The following is an 18,319-nucleotide window of genomic DNA, read 5'->3' as shown; positions in this document are numbered from 1 at the left end:
CAGCCTTTTATTTTTTTTTTTAAACTTTACCATGGAGAGCACCAGTCAGTGGCATGGACCCCTCAAAGAGAGTTACGGGGTGCTCCTGAGGACCATGTTGTCTTACCCTCTGTCTCTAAGTTGGATAGATGTTTCTGGATCAAATCAGATGCTTCTCCTTTGTTCTGCCCAGGCCTGAATGGGTGCCCTCCGCAGCCCCCAGGATTTCACCCATGACGCTTCAGGCTCCCAAACTGGGAAGAAGTCAGGATGGTGGGGAGACCCTGGGTGGCACAGTTGGTTGAGCGGCTGACTCTTGGTTTCAGTTCAGGTCATGATCTCAGGGTCCTGGGTTCGAGCCCTGCATCCAGCTCCAGGCTCAGTGTGGAGTCTACTTGAGATTCTATCTCTCCCTCCTCCTCTACCTCTCCTACTCGTGTGCGCTTTCCTTCTTTAAAATAAATAAATAAAATCTTAAAAAAGAAATCAGAATGGGAGTGAATATGTCTTGTGCCCAGTTGCCCTGGCTACAGAATGGGGCCGGGAGGATTAATCTGCCTATTGGGGGAACCCGAAGATAAGTAAACTGGGTGACAAATCAGAGCAAAGCAAATAGACACACAACAGCCTCCATCAGGAGCAGCACCAGGGTTGACGCTCCTCATCAGTGGGACACATTTGCTTCATAGCTTTTGCTGATAGTTTTCTGTGCTTGAAAGCCTTTGGCAGTTTCCCTTCAGAGCATACTCTATTGGTAAGATGTAGGTGTGGATTAAAAAAAAAAAAAAAAGCTAAAAGTATATCCTGACTTGAGATGTTCACAGTGGCTCGCTCTGGGGAGTGCAATCGAGGATGTTTTCCTCTCTTTCTCTTCTTTGCTTGTGTGTGAATTTGCAATAACTTCATTGAGACATAAGCCACATATCATTCGCACTTTCATTTATTTATTTTTTAAAAGATTTTATGTTTTTGAGACAGAGAGAGAGAGAGAGAGAGAGAACCAACAGGGGCATGGACAGAGGGATGGGGGAAGCAGATTCCCCTCTGAGCAGGGGGCCCAATGTGGGGCTCAATCGCAGGACCCTGAGATCATGACCTGAGCCGAAGGCAGGGCCTTAACCAACTGAGCCACCCACGTGCCCCTCATTCACACTTTTAAAATATACAGTCAAATGGTTTTTAGTATATTCAGAAGCATGCAACTCTCCCCACAATCCCCTATCCCCACAAGCCCTCATCCCCCATCCACCCAGCCTGTCCTCGGGCCTCTGGCAGCATCCATCTGCTGTCTCTGGGTTTCTCTCTTCTGGACATTTCATAGAAATCCAATCGTATTGTATGTAGCCTTTTGTGTCTGGCCTCTTGGTGTAATGTTTTCAAGGTTCATCCATACTATGGTGTGTGTCAGTACTTCATCCTTTTTTTTTTTTCAAGATTTTATTTAGTTATTAATGACACACACACACACACACACACACAGCGGCAGAGACACAGGCAGGCAGAGGGAGAAGCAGGCTCCATATAGGGAGCCCGATGCGGGACCGATCCCAGGGCTCCAGGATCACTCCCTAGGCTGAAGGCTGCTGCTAAACTGCTGAGCCACCCGGGCTGCCCCCTTCATCCTTCTTTATATCTGTGTCATATTTCATTGTATGGATAGTGCAACATTTTATTTACCCATTTATCAGTTGATAGATGTTTGGGTTGTTTCTACTTCTTGGCTATAATGAACAATGCTGCCACGAATATTCATGCACAAGTTTTGGTGGGGATGTATGTTTTCATGTCTCTAGGAGTGTGGAGTGCTGGTCGCGGGTCACTCTAAATTTTTGAGAGATGCCAGACTGTTTTCCAAGGTGGCCGCACCATTGTACCTTCGCACTGGCAGTGTGTGAAGGATCCAAGTTCTCTGCTCACGTTTTCCTGTGATGAGCTGTGGCTGCAGGACAACACGAGCCGACTGCCTACATCCTTTCCCTCCTTCCTGGCTCACGGAGCCCCACTTGTGTACTTGTCAGCCCCAGGCAATGGAGCGTGATTGGTCTAACCCATCATGATAATCCTGCTCCCCCTGCTCTTAGCTGGGTTCCCAGGGGAGCAGCCCTGAGGGGGGATCTGTGTATGAGCAGCAGAGCAGGGGAAGGCTGAGAAGAATGTGGGGCAAGTGAGGCCAAACAGGGGTCGACAGTCCCAGCTCAGCCTGGTTCCTGGAGACCCCTGATGGGGACTGCACGCCCCGTGAGTCCCAGGTGGAAGCAGGGGAGCGGGGCTTTCGTCATCCCACACCAACTGGTTGTTGAGGCATCTCTGCCTCCACACACCAGTAGGCAAAATAGCTCCAGTAGGCTGTGGGCAGTGCACTGGAGCCCCAGGTCATTGGGAGGCCAGGCCATCGGAAGCAGAAATACATCGGAGGGGAGAGGGGGACAGAAATGGGGAGGGTATCAGAGGATTGACAGTGCCCTTTGCACCCACCCACGTTCCTGGCTCCCTTGCTGCTGGGGCGGCCGCGTGACCCAGCTCTGGCCAGTTAGAGGTGTGCGGAGCCTGCTGTGGGGGTGTGGGGTAAAGCTCTGCCGTCCCCGCCCTGCTGAGGGCTCAGCTGCGGCCCCACCACTCCCCACATGGAGAACCGGCCCTGCCCAGCCACCTCGCGTCCTTCAGGGAACGGTCAAGATTGTTGCAAAGACACTCAGCTGATTCCTGCACACACCTCTCCCTGGATCTCAAAAATGTTAGAAACTTAAGCCCTGTTTGTTCAAGCCACTGTTAGGTATCCTGTTACTTCCCAATGACTATACACGTTTTGGCCATTGTTGTTGTTAATTGTTCAAGGTTTATTTGAGTTGGAAGACACATGAACACACTGCAGTTATCTTAAGTAATTGAAACAATTTGTGGTAGGAAGCTGGGAGCCGCTGGCGTTCTGGAACGACGGAGCCCGTGTCTTCACTCCTGCTTACTATCAGGCTCTGTCCCCTCTCCTCGTGCGGTGCCCCCCTCACTCGTCCCAGCCAGGCCGGCCATTCCCTCCCTGGCTCTGCCCCAGAATTTCTCTCAAGGCCGGTCCCCTGGCTTCCCCTTGGCGTCAGCCGCTGTTGTCCTCTGCTTCTTTCTCATCATACGTCTTGCTTCAGATCATCTGGGCGAGGCCACATGTCCAAGAGCCCCTTTTCCCATGGGCCACTTCACAGGTGGCGGGCGATCCTTGAGTCAAGTGCCAACTTCAGCCACTCTGGCCCAGCCAGGGGTGTGAGGGCATCATCCGTGCAGGTGTCACTTGGTGTCACTGTGGGGAAGGCCGATACCATGGCCTGTATGTCCAGGACAAGGGAAGGGAAGAGAGAGACGTTGTAGAAAGTAAAAGCCAGGGGGAGAATTTTACCATTTCAAGTACGGGAATGATAATGTCGTGGGGGTACGGGTATAGTGTCGTGGGGTTCTTGATCTGCTCTACGGCCCAAAGCAGAACAACAAATAACGGGGAGCTGGGGTGCAGCAGGATGTGGAGGCTGCACATGGGGACATGCCAGCGCTGTCACCGGCGCTGCCTCTGCGTCCTCCGAAGCACCTCATGTCATCCCTGGGCGTGGCACCTGCCTTCTTTGTCATCTTGCTCCTTCTGGGTTCCTCGAAGCCACCTGGGGCCAAGCTGTCCTGTATGAGGTTCTCCTACACCCAGAGCGTCCCCCCCGACTCGGTGCTGTGCTGGGATGTGGCCTTGCCTTGGAGGAGGAAGGAAGCATCGAGATTCACAAAACTCACCCTTGGCTGGTTTTTCTTTGTGGTCCGGGAAGATGGGGTGACAGAGTGTTGGCCACCATCTTATCATTACAGACTTGCTAGTTCTTGACTTTAAGCTCCGGTTGTAGTTACACCTGCAAGACCAGATAATGATCAAATCCTCTTTTATTGCCCTAGAGAAGCTCAACGTGTGAAGAGTTCTGTCGTGTATCATTTGGAAAGCTCATCCGTTGGCGTCTGCGGGATCTCAGGCAGGTCTTAGCAACCTCTTTAGCCCGAGTGCCCTTGACGGGTCTGGACACCATCCACAGGTAACGGCGGTGGTTCTAAGGTGGAGGGAACTGAAGGGAAGGAGCACACCTGTGTGGGAGAAAGGGGTGGGTGCAGGGGGCCAGAGGTACTTCTCTGGTGTGCTGTGGTGGAGGGAGGGCTGGATGGGCCTTCACTAGAGCCTCCCTCCATCATCTCAGGTCCTGGACAGGCTCACTGGGGGACAAGACACTCCATTCCCTGGTGGCTGACCTATGGAGAATCTTCTGTGTGTCAGCAAATGGTCTTCCCCCTTGCCTGGCTGCTTGCTCTCCCCTTCCGGGTCTCCTTCTTCTGCTCTACTCCGGTGGCACCCACTGCCTGTGTCCTGTTCTCACGCTCACTTTTCAAAAGACACCCAAAGACCTGGCTGGAGTTTAGGATCGAGTCCTCTTCAGGGGCACTTCCAGTACTTAGGAAAACCCCCAAGAGCACGTAGTGGTCATGCTGGGTGGTCGTGTAATGGCGGAGTTGGTGGATGGGGGTCAAGCCAAGAGGCCCACAGAGGCGATCTTCTTTCTCTCTCCCTTGACTCATTCAGCACACACTCATGCTGAGCCCTCTGTGCCTGGACCCCTGTTTCTGCCACTCCCTCTGTTGGTTGAGGCCTCACTCTGTCGGGTTTAGGGGAGAGCCCTCATGGCCATGGGGACCTGCCCTGCTCACCCACTGCTCTGTCCCCTGCTCTACACCTTCTCACGTGGGCACCCGCCGCTGTGAGTGATGGATGGACACGGGGCATGATTTATGATTCCTTCCAGGGAATGATTGCTTGCTAATGGGCAGAGCCAATTTGTGCTCCCCGAGTGGGGAGGGCAAAATCAATTAATGGAGAGTCTAACCTGGTCAGGCCTGATGGCAGAGTGTGGCCTGACATCCGGCCGTGATAAGGGACTTTCTGAGGCTGAACTAATAAAGAGATTGGAGGAAAAAGAAGAAAAACAAAACCCCTCTCAGATCAATTTCGTGTACAATGGGCAGAGAATGCAGAGCAAACAGAGCAGCTGGGCACGGGCCTCTTTCCGTCTGAATGAGCCCCGAGATAAGGAAGAGGACAGGCCGCCACCCCGCCAACCAACATCGGTATTCACTCGGGGACTCACTCGATAGGCACATATCCGCGCAAATGAGAAAGGGCACGTTCCAGACCGGAACTAGAGGGAGAAGATAAGGCTTACCTGCCCCAGGTACGTGCCCTGTGAGTAAAGGGCAAGAGGAGAGAGGGAGCCCTGCTTTCTGACCCTGCCTCCCTGACCCCACCGGATTGGCGGCTGCTCGAGGCCAGAGCAGCAGGTTCTGCATGTGGCCTTCTGGGCTCCTGGATGTGCTCCTGGGTCCCCCCACCATGAAGGGTGTCAGAGAGTGTCCTGGGTGGAGGTGGGTGTGGCATAGGTTTGTTGGGGGCCTCACCCTCTTGGCCAAGAGAGTGTGATCTCTGGGAGCTCCAGCCCAACTGTGTGGCCAGCAGAGAGGAGGGACAAAGCTGAGGGGTGATTTGAGGGAAAGGCTTAAAACAAACAAACACAGCTGGTATTGACCTTGTTCAGATTTTCCATTGTTTTTTTTTTTAATTTTAATTTTTGGAGCAGCAGGATTCCTTTCTCACATGCCGTCTTTCCCTGTGCCCCAGTACGTAGTACCATGAAGAGTGGAACTCTAGTTGAAGTTGGAGAGGGGGCTCCCACTTTTACTGGCTCCAAGGCCTTGATGGCAAGAATCCCTCACTCGTGATTTTGAAATAAATGCCCTTGCTTCAGTTGGGCTTACCTCAGAGCAGATCCTGAGGCAAAATCTGTGTGGGGGCAGCTCATGTGGGAAGTGATCTCAGGAAATAATCCCAAGATAGTGGGGAAGAGAGACAGGGGGGCGGTCAGTATGAGGTGAGTTATTGAACAGGTGACCTCTGGGAAACTGTGTGGGACACACTTCAGAGTTGTCCCACAGGAAGGCGAAGAAGGTGGGGGTGTTTATCCACCAGCCCCCACCCCTCATTAGTTGGGGATTGTTCCAGGAGGGGTTAACTCCTGCGTTGCTGGCCTGCCCTGCATTGGGGTGGAGAGTGCTCTTGTGGCCAAAGAGAACTTTCAGGTAGGGACAGACAGGTACCTGAGACAGGAGACCCTTGGCGTGGATGGGGGCTGTTCACTAAAGCTACATGGGACCTCCAGGTGAGCTGGGGGACATGGGCAGGACACCGCCAGTGTCTATCAGACTCTTAATTCTCTACTCTTTCTTCTGAGTCATTGTGGTTGGTAAGTCCTGCAGGGCAGTAGCTTATCTGTGGAACTTAATGAAGGAGTGGTTCAGCTTGTAAGACAAATGCCCTTGGGAGACGATAGGAATGGAAATGCAAAGGGGTCATTAAGGGATCTATGTCTCCTTACATCTGCATATTATGAAAAACCCAGAGTGGTAAGATGCATTAGAGCAAAATCAGAAATAAGCCCAGGAAGACATGGACCAGGATGTAGGTGTGGAGTGTTGACCAGGTACAGCCCATCTTGGTGGAGCCTCCCTAGGGCCCGGGAGACATAGTGATTGGAGGAACTGGGAGTACAGATAAGGTTAGGGCTGCTCCTGTTTACATAAGCAATTCGATTGAAATTGTGCCAAATTCATGAGTCCACGTGAGGTATCATTGTTTTATTGGTGAAGATTTGGAATGTAGTAGAGAACAGGTACTCATGGATTTGTTTCTTGTCAATTCAATGGGTCCAAAGATCCTTCGTCCTGTGTCTGATATTTTTCCTATGTGAGAGTCACTCAAGTTAGCAGGTCAGCATCATTCTGGTAGTCTAGTCTTGAGCAATGTTGTGAACGGAATGATCTGTTCACCAAGCTGTTCTCCCAGAACCAGGGATTGACCAAGGGGCCCCAGCACAACTCCATAGGCATTAATCCTAGAGTACCTTGGAGCAACTGGTCAACCACCCCATGCAAGAATAACCTGAAGGAAGAAAAGAGAATGAGGTCCACATGAGAATGGTCAGTGATGCTGTTGGCCATGGCAGGTCCCAGCACTAGAGGGAGATTTAGAAGCTTTCTGACAAGGCCCTTCAAAGTGTTGGGTGCTCTGAGGCATGGTTGAGGGCATCTTCTGGCCTGGCTTTAAGGAAAGTCATGGGAAAGGCAAACCCAAAAGATATTTCAGAGGAGAGATGAGAATAGTATCTCACACCTGGGACAGGGAGTGCAGGGGGATGAGGCTGGTCTGGGGAAGAGCTGCCTTCTCAAGACTAGGAGTTGAGTGAAGTAAGAGGGAGGGATCCCTCATCAGCTTCCTGCTTGCTGGTTGCTCTGAGTTTCCCCCAATGTGCATACAATGGGCTCAGCCTTGCTTGCTGGCACTTGGCAATGGAAACCCGAATAGAGCAGCTAACCCTAAAAAAGTTTGCCGCTTCCTCCCTTGCCCTTACAGCAGCATCCAGGCCCATAACCACTGGCTACTTTCCACACAGGAGATGGAACCCATGTCAAAGGAAATGCTTTTTCTCCTCCCACATTTTACATGGATATTTTCAACTTCTAACATTCACAGCCAACTTTTCCACATCTCCTGTGCCTTGTTGCCCCAGTAGACCCTTGGACACACATCATGAAATACTCTCCCTCCATATTCTTTGATGGCTCAAATCTCCCAAGTCCCCTTATTTGCCATGCTCCTCATTTCTAATCGACTGCTCAGCCCCAGCCCTCTTCACATCATCAAACCCAACCTGCCATTCTAGCCCTAACCCTGCCTTTTACCCACCTTGACAGTGAGCCCAGGCCCATCCTATCCCACCCAACTCCTTCTGAGCTCAGATTCCCTTATTTGTTTGTTGTCCATCTCCCTAGTTAGAATATAAGCTGAAGAGGGCTGGCACTTTCTCTGTCCTCATGCTCTGAGTCATTGGAACTCAGTCATTCTTGGTAGCAGATTCCTTGATGAACGTGGAGCCTGACATGGGGCTTGGTCTCACGATTCTGAGCTCGTGAGAGCCGAAACCAAGAGTCAGACACTTAACTGACTGTGCCACAGGGGCCCACCCTTTAAATGTTTTTGACCTTTGTTTAGAAACTCACTGAAAACAGTTTGACTCTCTTGAGGCTTACTTTTTTTTTTTTTTTAACATGTTGTCAGGTAGGACCAGAATAGCTTTGATCAATGGCTAATTTGGCCTCACGTCCAAGGCAATACCTTACGGGATTTCTGTTCAATGACTCTTTTGTGAGAAGGTTTCTCAACATTGTGGCTGTTGGGAGTATGAACTATTCCTAAACCTGTGTTATTTCTGGAAATTGTTTTGCTTGCTCCTTTCTGGTGGTTCTTTCCCTGGCCCTGAGCGATTTCCTCCCTGAGCAGCTTGCGCTGCTCAGCCGTGAGCCGAAGCTTTGACAGTACCCTCTGGAGATCTTTGGAGTGTCTGCTCTCAGTCTGCAGCGCTCGCATCTCTGGTACTTGGCCTTGCCCCTGGAGGCCACCTTGGCCTCCTGGGCCACCAACCCTCTCCTTGTTCAACTCAGGAAACCACTTGGCGCCCCCTGGTGGCCTTTCCCTGAACTGGGGCCTAAGCCCTGCACGCGGTAAGTTGTAGCAATGGTAGGGCTCACCTCATTGTTTCCCTTCTCTGGCGGGTCAGTGTCCTCTAGTGCCTTTTTCCAGCATCTGAAAGCCATTGCCTTATACGTTTTGTCTAGTTTTCAGTTAATGAAAGCAGGAGGGTAAATCAGGTCTATCTATGGCTCTATCATGGCCATAAGAAGTGTCCTACTTTTTCATACACAGCTAACTCTCAAGGGCATTCCGTAGGCAGCATGGAAGCAGAGTGAACTCTGAGAAATTCCACATCTAGTCATATATTATGAGAACTGTAAGGGCTGGAAGTCGACCACAGAGACTGGACTCTGTCTCTGGATTTCAGTATCTGTGTCTGTTAGCTATTGCTACCATCAATGCTCCATAACAAATCACCCCAAGTCTCAGTGGCTTATGTCACCAAGCATTTCTTCTTATGATATTGGGTCTTTGGGTCAGCCACGGTTCAGCTGATCTGGCCTGGACTTGAAGGGGAAGCTCTGCTCCAGGCTTCAGGTCTGCTGGGCCCGGCCCCAAGCTGTAGGCTGGGCTCAGATCTGCTCTCTGTATGTTCTGGGATGTAGGCTGAAGGGGCAGCTCCTATCCCCGGCATGTTCTTCTCAAGGCAGATCCCTGGAGTGCAAAGAGACAAGCCTGAGCACAAAAGTACATGTCAGGCTTCTGCTTACATCATGTTTGCTAACATCCCATTAACCAAGGCAAGTCACAGGACCAAGCACAAATTTAAGGGGTTGGAAAGTATACCCTGCTGCCATGAGGCCATGGCAAAGTTTTGGATGTATAATTTTATTACAGGGGTAAAGTCTTAAGACTGGTTATTCATTCTACCACAGTTTCTCTATCTGCTTCCTACAAATCCCTTTTAGCAAGATCTGAGCAAGGCCTCCTCCTAACATCTCCTGTCAAGTGACTAGCAGAGCAAATTGAATTCTAGTAGGGACTGGGCTGGAGTCACTGGCCAGGCTGCTTTCCAGAAGATGTTTTGGAGAGCTCCACAGTTTGGCCTGGAGTGAACTCAGACGCTCTACTGAGCTCAGGATTGCTGCTGGATAGTCTTTTTTTGGAGCATTGCATCCATGTCTCCCATTTTAGAGGCCAGTGAATTAAGGGGAAGACACTCCGTGCTGGAGCACGTGTCCATGTCAAAGGCCCAGCTTCCATTGTTGGGGGGCACCTGGAGAGGGAGCTCCCTGTCTGGTTGCTGCACACACTTTGTGTATGGCTCTCTCCCGGCAGGATGCCATGGCCCAGCTATCTGTTTTTCTCTCTTCATTTCCTCTTCTGCCTTTGTGATTACTCCAGGACTGTGGGTTCACACTCTGTGTGGGGCCATACCACACATCTCTGTCAATAGGGCCTTTGGATCCCGGAGATAAGTTCTCAGCAGGAGATCCAAAGTCAATAGACTCTAAGCAGCTCTAGAAGGCAGAAGGCACTAAGGTGTGCCGGGTACCCTGGTGCTGTCTCCAAGGGGCTCTGGCCAACTCCACGCTGCCTTCAGCATTCTTGAGAGTGCATGTCTGTTTGCTACATGTGTGCCCTATGGACTCAGAGAGGCTTCTGGGATCAGGCTGTAAGGGCTCTGTTTGACTTTCCTGGGTTCTACATACTTTATGAGGACTTACTATGAGCCACAGAACTATGAGGGCCAGAAGCTGGCCAGAGAGACTGGACTCCGCCTCCATGGGCCTCAGCCTCAGAGCCAGGTTAGAGGTGTGGGACAGATGCGAACCCAAGAAGTAGGAGATCTGGCCACTCATTAATTGAAGGAGTATTTATTCAGTACCAACTTGTTCTGGGAACACAGTGATGAGCAAGACGTATAGGTCCTTGTTGTCATGGAGCTTAGAGTCTTGGGGGAGGGGTGGCAGGCCATAAAAAATAAGCAAATAAAACAAGATGATACGTAGTGATGAGGAAAATAAAAAAGAAATGGGGGTGGCTCTAGTTGGACGATCAGGGAAAGGCACCCCCCCGGTAGGGGGCAGGAGGGGACACTTGTTACAAAGGAGTTATTAGAAGCCGGCCCCTCCACTTAGTTTCAGTTTTCTAATATTATCAATGAGGAGTGGATTAGAGGGGCTCTATGGACAGTCTGGCTGTGAGATGTGATCCTCTACCGTCTCCTGCACGATCCTTTTACCCAGTCCTGGATTGGGGAGAAAATAAGCCAGTTATATGTATTTTCTCTCTGTTCTCTCTCCAGGGTGGCAGGTCATGTATTTATAGGACAGAGATAGTGGGAGCGGGAGACGAACGCTTTTGTTCACTTAGCTTCATCTCAGGTGCCATTCGTCTCCCCCCTCCACACCCCTCCCCAACTGTCGCTGGCTTGGGATCTTGCCGCCACTGCCCTTACGCAGGCCAGGTGGCAGTTCTCCAAGGGCCTCCTGAGGACTGGCCCACCATCCCCTGGGTCTGTATCATGCAGCCAGGCCCTGGAGTGCTGAAAAGGTTCACTGAGGTAAGCCCCCGGCAGCTCTGTTCCCCTGGTAGGAACGGGAAGTCAGCCCAAATCCTGCAGAGCCCCAAGTGGCTGGGTAAGGATATGAGGCCCATGGTGCCCTCTCAAGCTCTCTGCAGAGCCCCTGGGAGCCGTCTACTGCTCTCGGGGTGCAGCGATGTCCTTGGACCCTGCTGGGTGGGGGGCTCCCTGGAGATAGGCTGATTCGGGTGCTGCCTGTGGGTCATCAGGGCCGTGAGGGTGATGGTGGAAGGTTTGGTTTGGGAGATCAGGACTGACCATCAGGATGCTTTGTATTCCACTGCTTTGTCTTTGGCTCCAGCCCCCTGTCCTGCCTGGCTTGCCCCAGCCATTCCTGGGCCCTAAATCTGGCTGCTAGTAGTTAAAAATAACGGATTACCCTTTCTCCCACATTCTACCAGCATGAACTTCCCCTGCCACTACACTAACTCATAATATCCCAGTTTTATAACCGACTATGTGAAACACCACGACAAGAGTGAGCAGAAGCCCTTGACCTGCCCCCGGCACCCTGGCACTGTGTGGTCCGGCCAGCAGCTCCAGCACCCACGGCAAGGATGGCGTCAGAAGCCCTAGCCCCAGCCTCGCTGGCAGCCTCCAGGACCCTGTCCTGAAGCAAATGCAGCCCCTCCTGTTGGAACCCAAATCACGAGTTGCGCCCAGCAGCCTACAGATCACGTCTGAAGCCAGGATGAGTGAGAAAAGACACCTTCCTTCACCTGGACTCCCTTCTTGCTGCCACAGTGCACGGCTGGACATCTACTGGAAACCTGCAAGGAGACGGGATGTTCTTGGTGAGGCTGTGCACAGGGGCACTGATTTCTCCCCGGATTGAAGGCATGGGGATGAGGTTCTGGGGCAGTGCGCCTCCCAGGGCTCCGACTCCCAGGGGCTGCACTTCTACCCCCAGCTCTGAAGGACGATGCCTCCTTTGCTCTCTGCAGAGGCTTCATCTCCTGGAGCCAGGACCAATACTCATTGCCCAACCCCACGGTTTTCACAGACGCTCCCTTCCTAGATTCTCCAAGAGATTCTCTTCTTGCTTTTTGCTCCTGATGTTTATTATATTGCAGGGTGGCTCCCCGTGACCTCATGATTGGACATGGAGAAGGGTTCTCTGGCCTAAGAACCAGGGCCCCTGAGTTCTAGCCAGGACAGTCCCCAAGTCCCCAAGCCGCGGTGTAACTGGGCAAATCATGTCGGTTCTCTGGGCCTCACTTTCCGCATAATCCAGACCGATGGAGCTGATGATGTACCTGGAAGAAGAAAGGGAGCGAGCACGGCTCCTTGCTTCTCAGAGTGTGGGTCAGGGCTTCCCCAGGGAACTTGCTGAGAAGCGCAGAACCTTGGCCCCCAAGCCGGATTTACTGGACGACTAAAAATCTACATTTTAACAAAATCCCTAGATTTACTGGCACATTGACATGTGAGAAGAAATGGTATGAGTGACAAGCAGTTAATTTGCTTAAAGTTTGGCTCTCACAGTAAGAGCAAGAAGGCTTGGGAACATAGTGTTTAAAACCACTGCAGCGGGGGCACCTGGGTGGTTCAGTGGTTTAGCGGCTGCCTTTGGCTCAGGGTGTGATCCCAGGGTCCTGGGATCGAGTCCCACATGGGGTCCTCGCAGGGAGCCTGCTTCTCCCTCTGCCTGTGTCTCTGCCTCTCTGTCTCTCTCATGAATAAATAAAATCTTTAAAGATAAAAATAAAATCATTGCAGCCGGCAGAGAGATTGAGGAGTGGCACAACCGCAGTCACGTTGAGCATAGCCACGGGGACCTGGCCCTGGGCGGGGAGTGTAATTCCCCACGACACACTGCATGTGGGAGGTGTCCGGGAGGAAGAGGTTGAAAACAGCTCAAGGCCATGAGCCCTGGGTCCTTTAGATCTAATTCTGAGTGCAAGACCCTAAGCTGTTTAATTAAATGGAGATAGTCCTTATTTTTCGGACATTTCTAGCTGTTCTGAGTCTTGAGGTGGGAAGGAAGGACACCAGGCACCCCAGAGCATAGGCAGGAGATGCGTTCCAGTCACTCTGGACTCCTGCTTCCCAGCAATGCTGCACACTGAAACCCCCTGGTTGTGGCGGTTGGGGGTGCTTTGGAAATCCCAGTGCCTGGGCCCCTCCCAGGACTGATGAAATCAGAATCTCTAGGGGTGAAAGATGGGGCGGGCAGGTGATACCAATGAGGAGCCAGGGTTGAAGCCCACAGCTCTTGGCTCTCTATTCCGAGGACTGTGAGGGCAGGAACCGGGGGCTTGGCAGCCCGGGCCAGGATTAGTTAGCGTGGCCGTTGGTGAGGGGCAGGGGGTCTGAGCCAGCTCCCACCTCCACCCCAGCACTGTCACGACCTCCCACAGACACTTGCCAGCAGTGGTGACTGGGGCAGGGCTGGGCTGAGGAAGGCCACGGAGCAGGTTCAGAGTGCAGTGCCCCCACAGACACAGGCCTCAACCCCAAGGAGGAAGTGCCATTTATTTACCTGGTGAACCCCAGTGAAGTGGTGGAGCTGTTGATCTACCCTGGGATTTCGTGGACTATAGGATCCCGGACTGGAGGGTATTGCTACAGAGAAGCCATTGAGAGGAGATCACCCTTCGCTGGGCTGGGCCAGTTCTCATCACAAGGGCCAGTTTCCCCGCTGATGGTCCCTGGCACTTGGCTCTTTAGACGGGACTTTCATGGACATTATCTCAGGAGGGGCTGGCCACCCTGACGAAGGCAGATGTGTGAGGGGGCTGGGGGAGATGACCTGCCCCAGGTCACACAGGGCCGAGCGTCACGGGTCACACCGCATTTGGGCCTCCTCCCTCCCAGTTCTAGATTCTTTCCGTTTCTTGGGGACGGACCCTGCACAGAGGAGAGCTGGAGGGTTTCTCGGAGTGGGGATGGAGGAGTCCGGGCTGGCAGGGGGCTCTGAGGGCGTCTTCCTGGCACTGGTCGGAGACCAGGGCATGGTGGCCGTGGGGGTCACACCAAGGTTCCTGTCCAGATGCAAGTAGCTCCAAGCTCAGGGATCAAGGAAGATTTTTGGTTTTTTGAAGCACTCTAGGAAGGGGTTAACCTAATTTTCTCAGATTTTTAAAGCCGTCCTCGGCAGTTAGAAACAGCAGATTTGACACCGTGGATGACAAACGCCCCGTACGGGGGACATATACCTGTCTACACGTGCTCCTGGCAGGGATTTAAACGTTCCACAGCTTTTCCATGAATCCTAAATCACCTAGATTCATCCTGGCCCTTGGTGCGGCGTAAGAGCCAGCGGGCGAGGCTTACGTTAAATCACCCTCTCCGGGCTCCTGCTCCCAGGCCGAGAGTCACAAATTCCCCATAATGAGGACTCCCGAAGAACCCCAGACAGACAGCGCCACTAAATTAAGAGCAGAGGGAGCCCCGGGCAGGGGAGAGGGAAGTGTTTGCTTTGGCTGACGAAGGTGCCTGGGGCCCGGCCCACGTGTTTGCCTGACAGGGAGGCCTGATAAGTGGGCTGCGTGGTGGGATCAGCCATCTGCCGCACGTCGGGGAGGCCGCACCTGCTGGCCCCTGGTGGGACAGGGACCCCTTGTCACCCTTCTTCCGCTTCCTTTGCAGCCTTGTGGTCACCAAGAGCCCAAGATTATTTTGCTTTCCCTTAAGAACAGAAATTGAACCCTTGAACTTTTGTTGTGAGGAGCTACTTCCAGGCTGCTATTTGTTTGGAGAACAAAGCTCCCCAGCTGCAGGGACGGTGGAGGCCAAGAGGCAAACACCCGACGGTCCACCGAGTGGCTTCTCAAGACCGTGTGGCCCTGTGGAGAGAGCGCAGGAAACCTGGGTTATCCTGGCTCTGCCATTTGTTAGCTGGGCAAGTTATTCAAACTTGGTGTGCCTCGGCTTCCCCACCTGTCAAGTGGGGGATCAGACTTGACCCCATACCCTAAGAGGGCCCCGCCTTTCAGCACAGCTTTCTGTACCATCTGGGCACCGAGGTAGCAGGAGGATGCCGTCCCGACGTAGACCTCGGGCTCAGGCCTACTTCTCTGAGAGGGCTGGAAACAACGTCTTTATTATGTGGGCAAAAGCACAGTAAACAGAACTTAAAAATGTTGCTTACGTGTAGACTTCTCGAGGGGACGAATAATGGTTGATTTCTAGGCATTGGTTCCAGGGGAGGGGAGCGTCCCAGCCCCAAACCGCTCCCTCCACCTGGGTCCCGGATGCCATGCCCTCTCGTCCTCTGCAGGCTTGGTTCTCTCTCCCACATCACCCACCTGCCTTGTACTGCACCCCTCCTCCCAGCGCGTAAACACGTCGGTGGAACCACTGCCCCTCCTTAGCCCCAGCCTGCCGGCTGCCCCTTCCCAGCTCAGCCCCTGGGACAGCTGCCCCCACTCCCCTCCTCTGCTCCTGCTCCTTCCTTTCCTTCCTCAACCACCGCACGGGGCCTGTCATCCTCCCGGGCCCCTGCCTACGGGGCGCTTGCCCGGGGCTGCCGGGACATGCACAGCGGCCAGCGGCCAGCGGCCCTTCTGCGCTTCCCCAGCCTCCTAGCGGCCCTGGGCTCTACTGGCCCGTCTCCCCCGGACCACGTTCTGCCGCAGGCCTGCCTGAGGCCACCCTCACTGCGCTGCCGGCCCTTCTCTCACCCTCGCCGAGCCCTCCTATAGCTCTGGCTGGATCTTTCTGCTCACCTCCAAATGGCGGGGTGCCCAGGGGTCTGTGTCAGCGATTAGAATAACCCTGCTTGCTCTCTTAGGGCTTCTACACAGGACATGGTTCTATACACCCCTCGGACCTTCTGCGGAGCTCCAGACTCAGGTTCAGGGGCCCAGTGATCTCCTTTGGGGTCTCCAAGGGCTTCTGCAACATCAGATGGGCCCACTGGCACTCTGAATTCCCTCAGCAAATTCCCTCTTGTGTCCCCCCCTCCCTGCCTTTCTGCCCGTGGCATCCGCATCCTATTAGCAGCTCAGAGCAGGTGCCCACGAGCCCTCCTAGCTCTCCTCTCCCTCACGACTCACGGCCAGTCTGCCGCTAGGGCCAGGCTCCCCTCGCCCTCACCTGGACCTCCCCAGGAGGTCCTGGGCTTCACAGCCTCTGCTGTGTGCAATGGCCAGAGTGAGCTTGCCAAAGCCTGTCAGACCAGCTCACACCATGGCTTCAATTCTCCAGTGGGTTCCACTGCACCTGGAATAGAAGCTGAGCTCCTTACTCCCTCCCACAAGGCCTTTTGAGCGGGCTCCTGCCCCTTGCTCAGCCCTTCAGTGACTCTGGCCCCCTTCCTTCCCTCTAGGACTGTTCATTTTCTTCTCCTTTTGCATGGAACCCTTGCTCCCAGGACACTGTGTGTCCACTCTATTCTTACTATTTAGCTACTAGTTCAAAGCTCTGCTCTCCAGAGAGTTCCCCACCCCAGCTAACTCTACCCCGCTGCTCTCTACAATGTTACAGACTTTTGCATTTAGTAGTGCTTACCAGCGCCTCAAGTGATCTTAAGTGTTTGTTGGTGACTTCATTGTCTGTCTCTTCCCTACCTCCAGGACATCATGGCCTTGACTCCGTCTTGCTCATGGTTATGGCCCCAGCACTGATACAGTGCCTGGCATACAGAAGGTGCCCAATAAATAATAGTGTTTGCTAACAGATTGGCTGTTTAGTACCATTCAGTGTCTGATATGTATCATTAGAGGATTTGGGGAGTCATGAGGTCTTGGAGATCACAGAATATGAATGTAATTTTTTCTTTTCTTTTTTAAACAAGGAAATTGAGGAGAGAAGGCAAGGTATGGTGGCAGTTGGTGGCAGAAGCTGAACTATCTCAGAGAGACGCGACAGTGGTGCTGATCCCAGTGGTGGAGAGAGAACAGTGGGCAGGTTGGTGTCTCAGCAAGGGTCCCTGCTTGGTGAGGATGACGTGGCAAGGACACCCTTTGCTTGAGATGGCCCATCCATGTGCAAACCTTCTAGTGTGTAAACTGCAGAGTTGGACGTGAAACTGGATGGGGGTCTCTTGGGGCAGGTGTCAATCATTAGGGGATCCAAGTCCTCCATTTCGGCCATTAGGATGTTGACACGGGAAAGCAATGCTCAGCCCATCTGGTAGCCTTTGGCTTACTGGGACGAGGTTAAAAGTAGGGCTGGGGTAAAGGGTCCTGGGTCTCATCCCTGTGGGTCTCTGGGCAGATAGGAGTCAGGAGAAGAGAAGGCCTGTCCATAGCTGGGGGGCAGCTGCCAAGAGGAAAATGGGGTGGGGAGTGAGTGACAAAGGCCAGGAAGGGCCTTTGCTTTCTCTTCCTGCCACACCACAGAATTTCTTCTTTAACTGTGAATGGGCCCTTGAGGCCTGAGCCTTTAAATGGTGTCTACATCTGTAGCTCATTGGTAAGAACCAGGATCCAATCAGAGAGTGGTATTTCTAGCCAGGGACTCAAGCCACCAAACCTTCACTCAGCTCCTTCTTGTATGGAGAAGGCTGAGAGGACGAGAACTGGCTTTGGGGACAGAGAACACAAAGAGGTGAGGATCTGCAAGACGGAGGGAGGCTTTCCCAAGCAGGGCGGCAGCTCCCTGGGCCTGCCGCCCTCGGGCCTCTCTTGGTGTTTGTGATGCTGCCTCCTGGAGCCTTTTCCAGGGGGAAGCAGAGGCCAGGCACGTGTGAAGTGACCACAAGTCAGTTCTGTGGTCCCAGGAAGATGCAGGAAGCTTCCTACCTCCTTCTCAGCTCACTTCTTGCTCTGGCCTTTTCCCTCCTGCCCCCAAGGGTTGGTGAGCGGAGTGGGGTGACCTGTGGCCCTGGAGGAGGTGCACTTACATTTCTTCTGCAGAATGCTCTGTCTGGCCTTGATGAATGCCAGGATGTCAGAGTCCGTCTGGCTGTCCCCGGTGAGAGGGACGGATGATGCTGGCCTCTCAGGGACACTGAGGACAACCACATGTCACACATCACTACTGCACTTGGACTCCATGCTTACCTTTCCCAAGTGCTTCCCATGTTCAGCGACCAGATCTCACCCAGGAGGCTGTGAGACCACTGTCTGCCTCCTCACCCCTCTACCACGTCTGGGCAGAAGCCACAGCAATGCTTTCACATGCAAACGCATCATGCCCTCCCCCTGCACCCTGTCTTAATCCTGTTAGTGGCTTCTCACATCCTTCTTGGAATGGAACTCAGACTCTCCTCCTGTGTGATCTGCTGCCTCCCCCCCCCCCCCCCCCCCGTACTGTGCTCTGGCCTCTCTGCCATT

At 53.2% G+C, this 18,319-nt stretch overlaps 1 protein-coding gene and 1 long non-coding RNA gene across 22 annotated transcripts in view; one reads left to right on the top strand and one right to left on the bottom strand.

Annotated features, from left to right (window-relative positions):
- Positions 1-2,795: 2,795 nt before the first annotated feature.
- The window catches only part of KIF6 (kinesin family member 6), a 380,711-nt gene continuing 365,187 nt past the window's right edge, over positions 2,796-18,319 (bottom strand). For 11 of the 21 annotated variants that reach the window (XM_072833153.1, XM_072833144.1, XM_072833151.1 and 8 more), the window contains 3 exons: positions 17,887-17,993; positions 14,630-14,884; positions 10,371-11,866 (listed from right to left, as the gene is read on the bottom strand). In XM_072833153.1, coding sequence (XP_072689254.1) covers positions 14,784-14,884; positions 17,887-17,993 — 208 coding nt within the window. In that variant the 3' untranslated portion in view covers positions 10,371-11,866; positions 14,630-14,783. The other 10 variants (XM_072833146.1, XM_072833145.1, XM_072833147.1 and 7 more) reach the window with 10 other exon arrangements.
- Positions 3,784-11,679, top strand: LOC140637076 (uncharacterized). The gene is made up of 2 exons (XR_012034311.1): positions 3,784-4,034; positions 11,498-11,679. It is a non-coding gene; the product is annotated as an uncharacterized lncRNA (long non-coding RNA).

Source organism: Canis lupus, chromosome 7 (assembly GCF_048164855.1).
Source record: "Canis lupus baileyi chromosome 7, mCanLup2.hap1, whole genome shotgun sequence".
Classification (NCBI taxonomy): Eukaryota; Metazoa; Chordata; class Mammalia; order Carnivora; family Canidae; genus Canis; species Canis lupus.
Note: the sequence above shows the minus strand (reverse complement) of the source record. Positions and strands in the feature narration are given on the sequence as shown.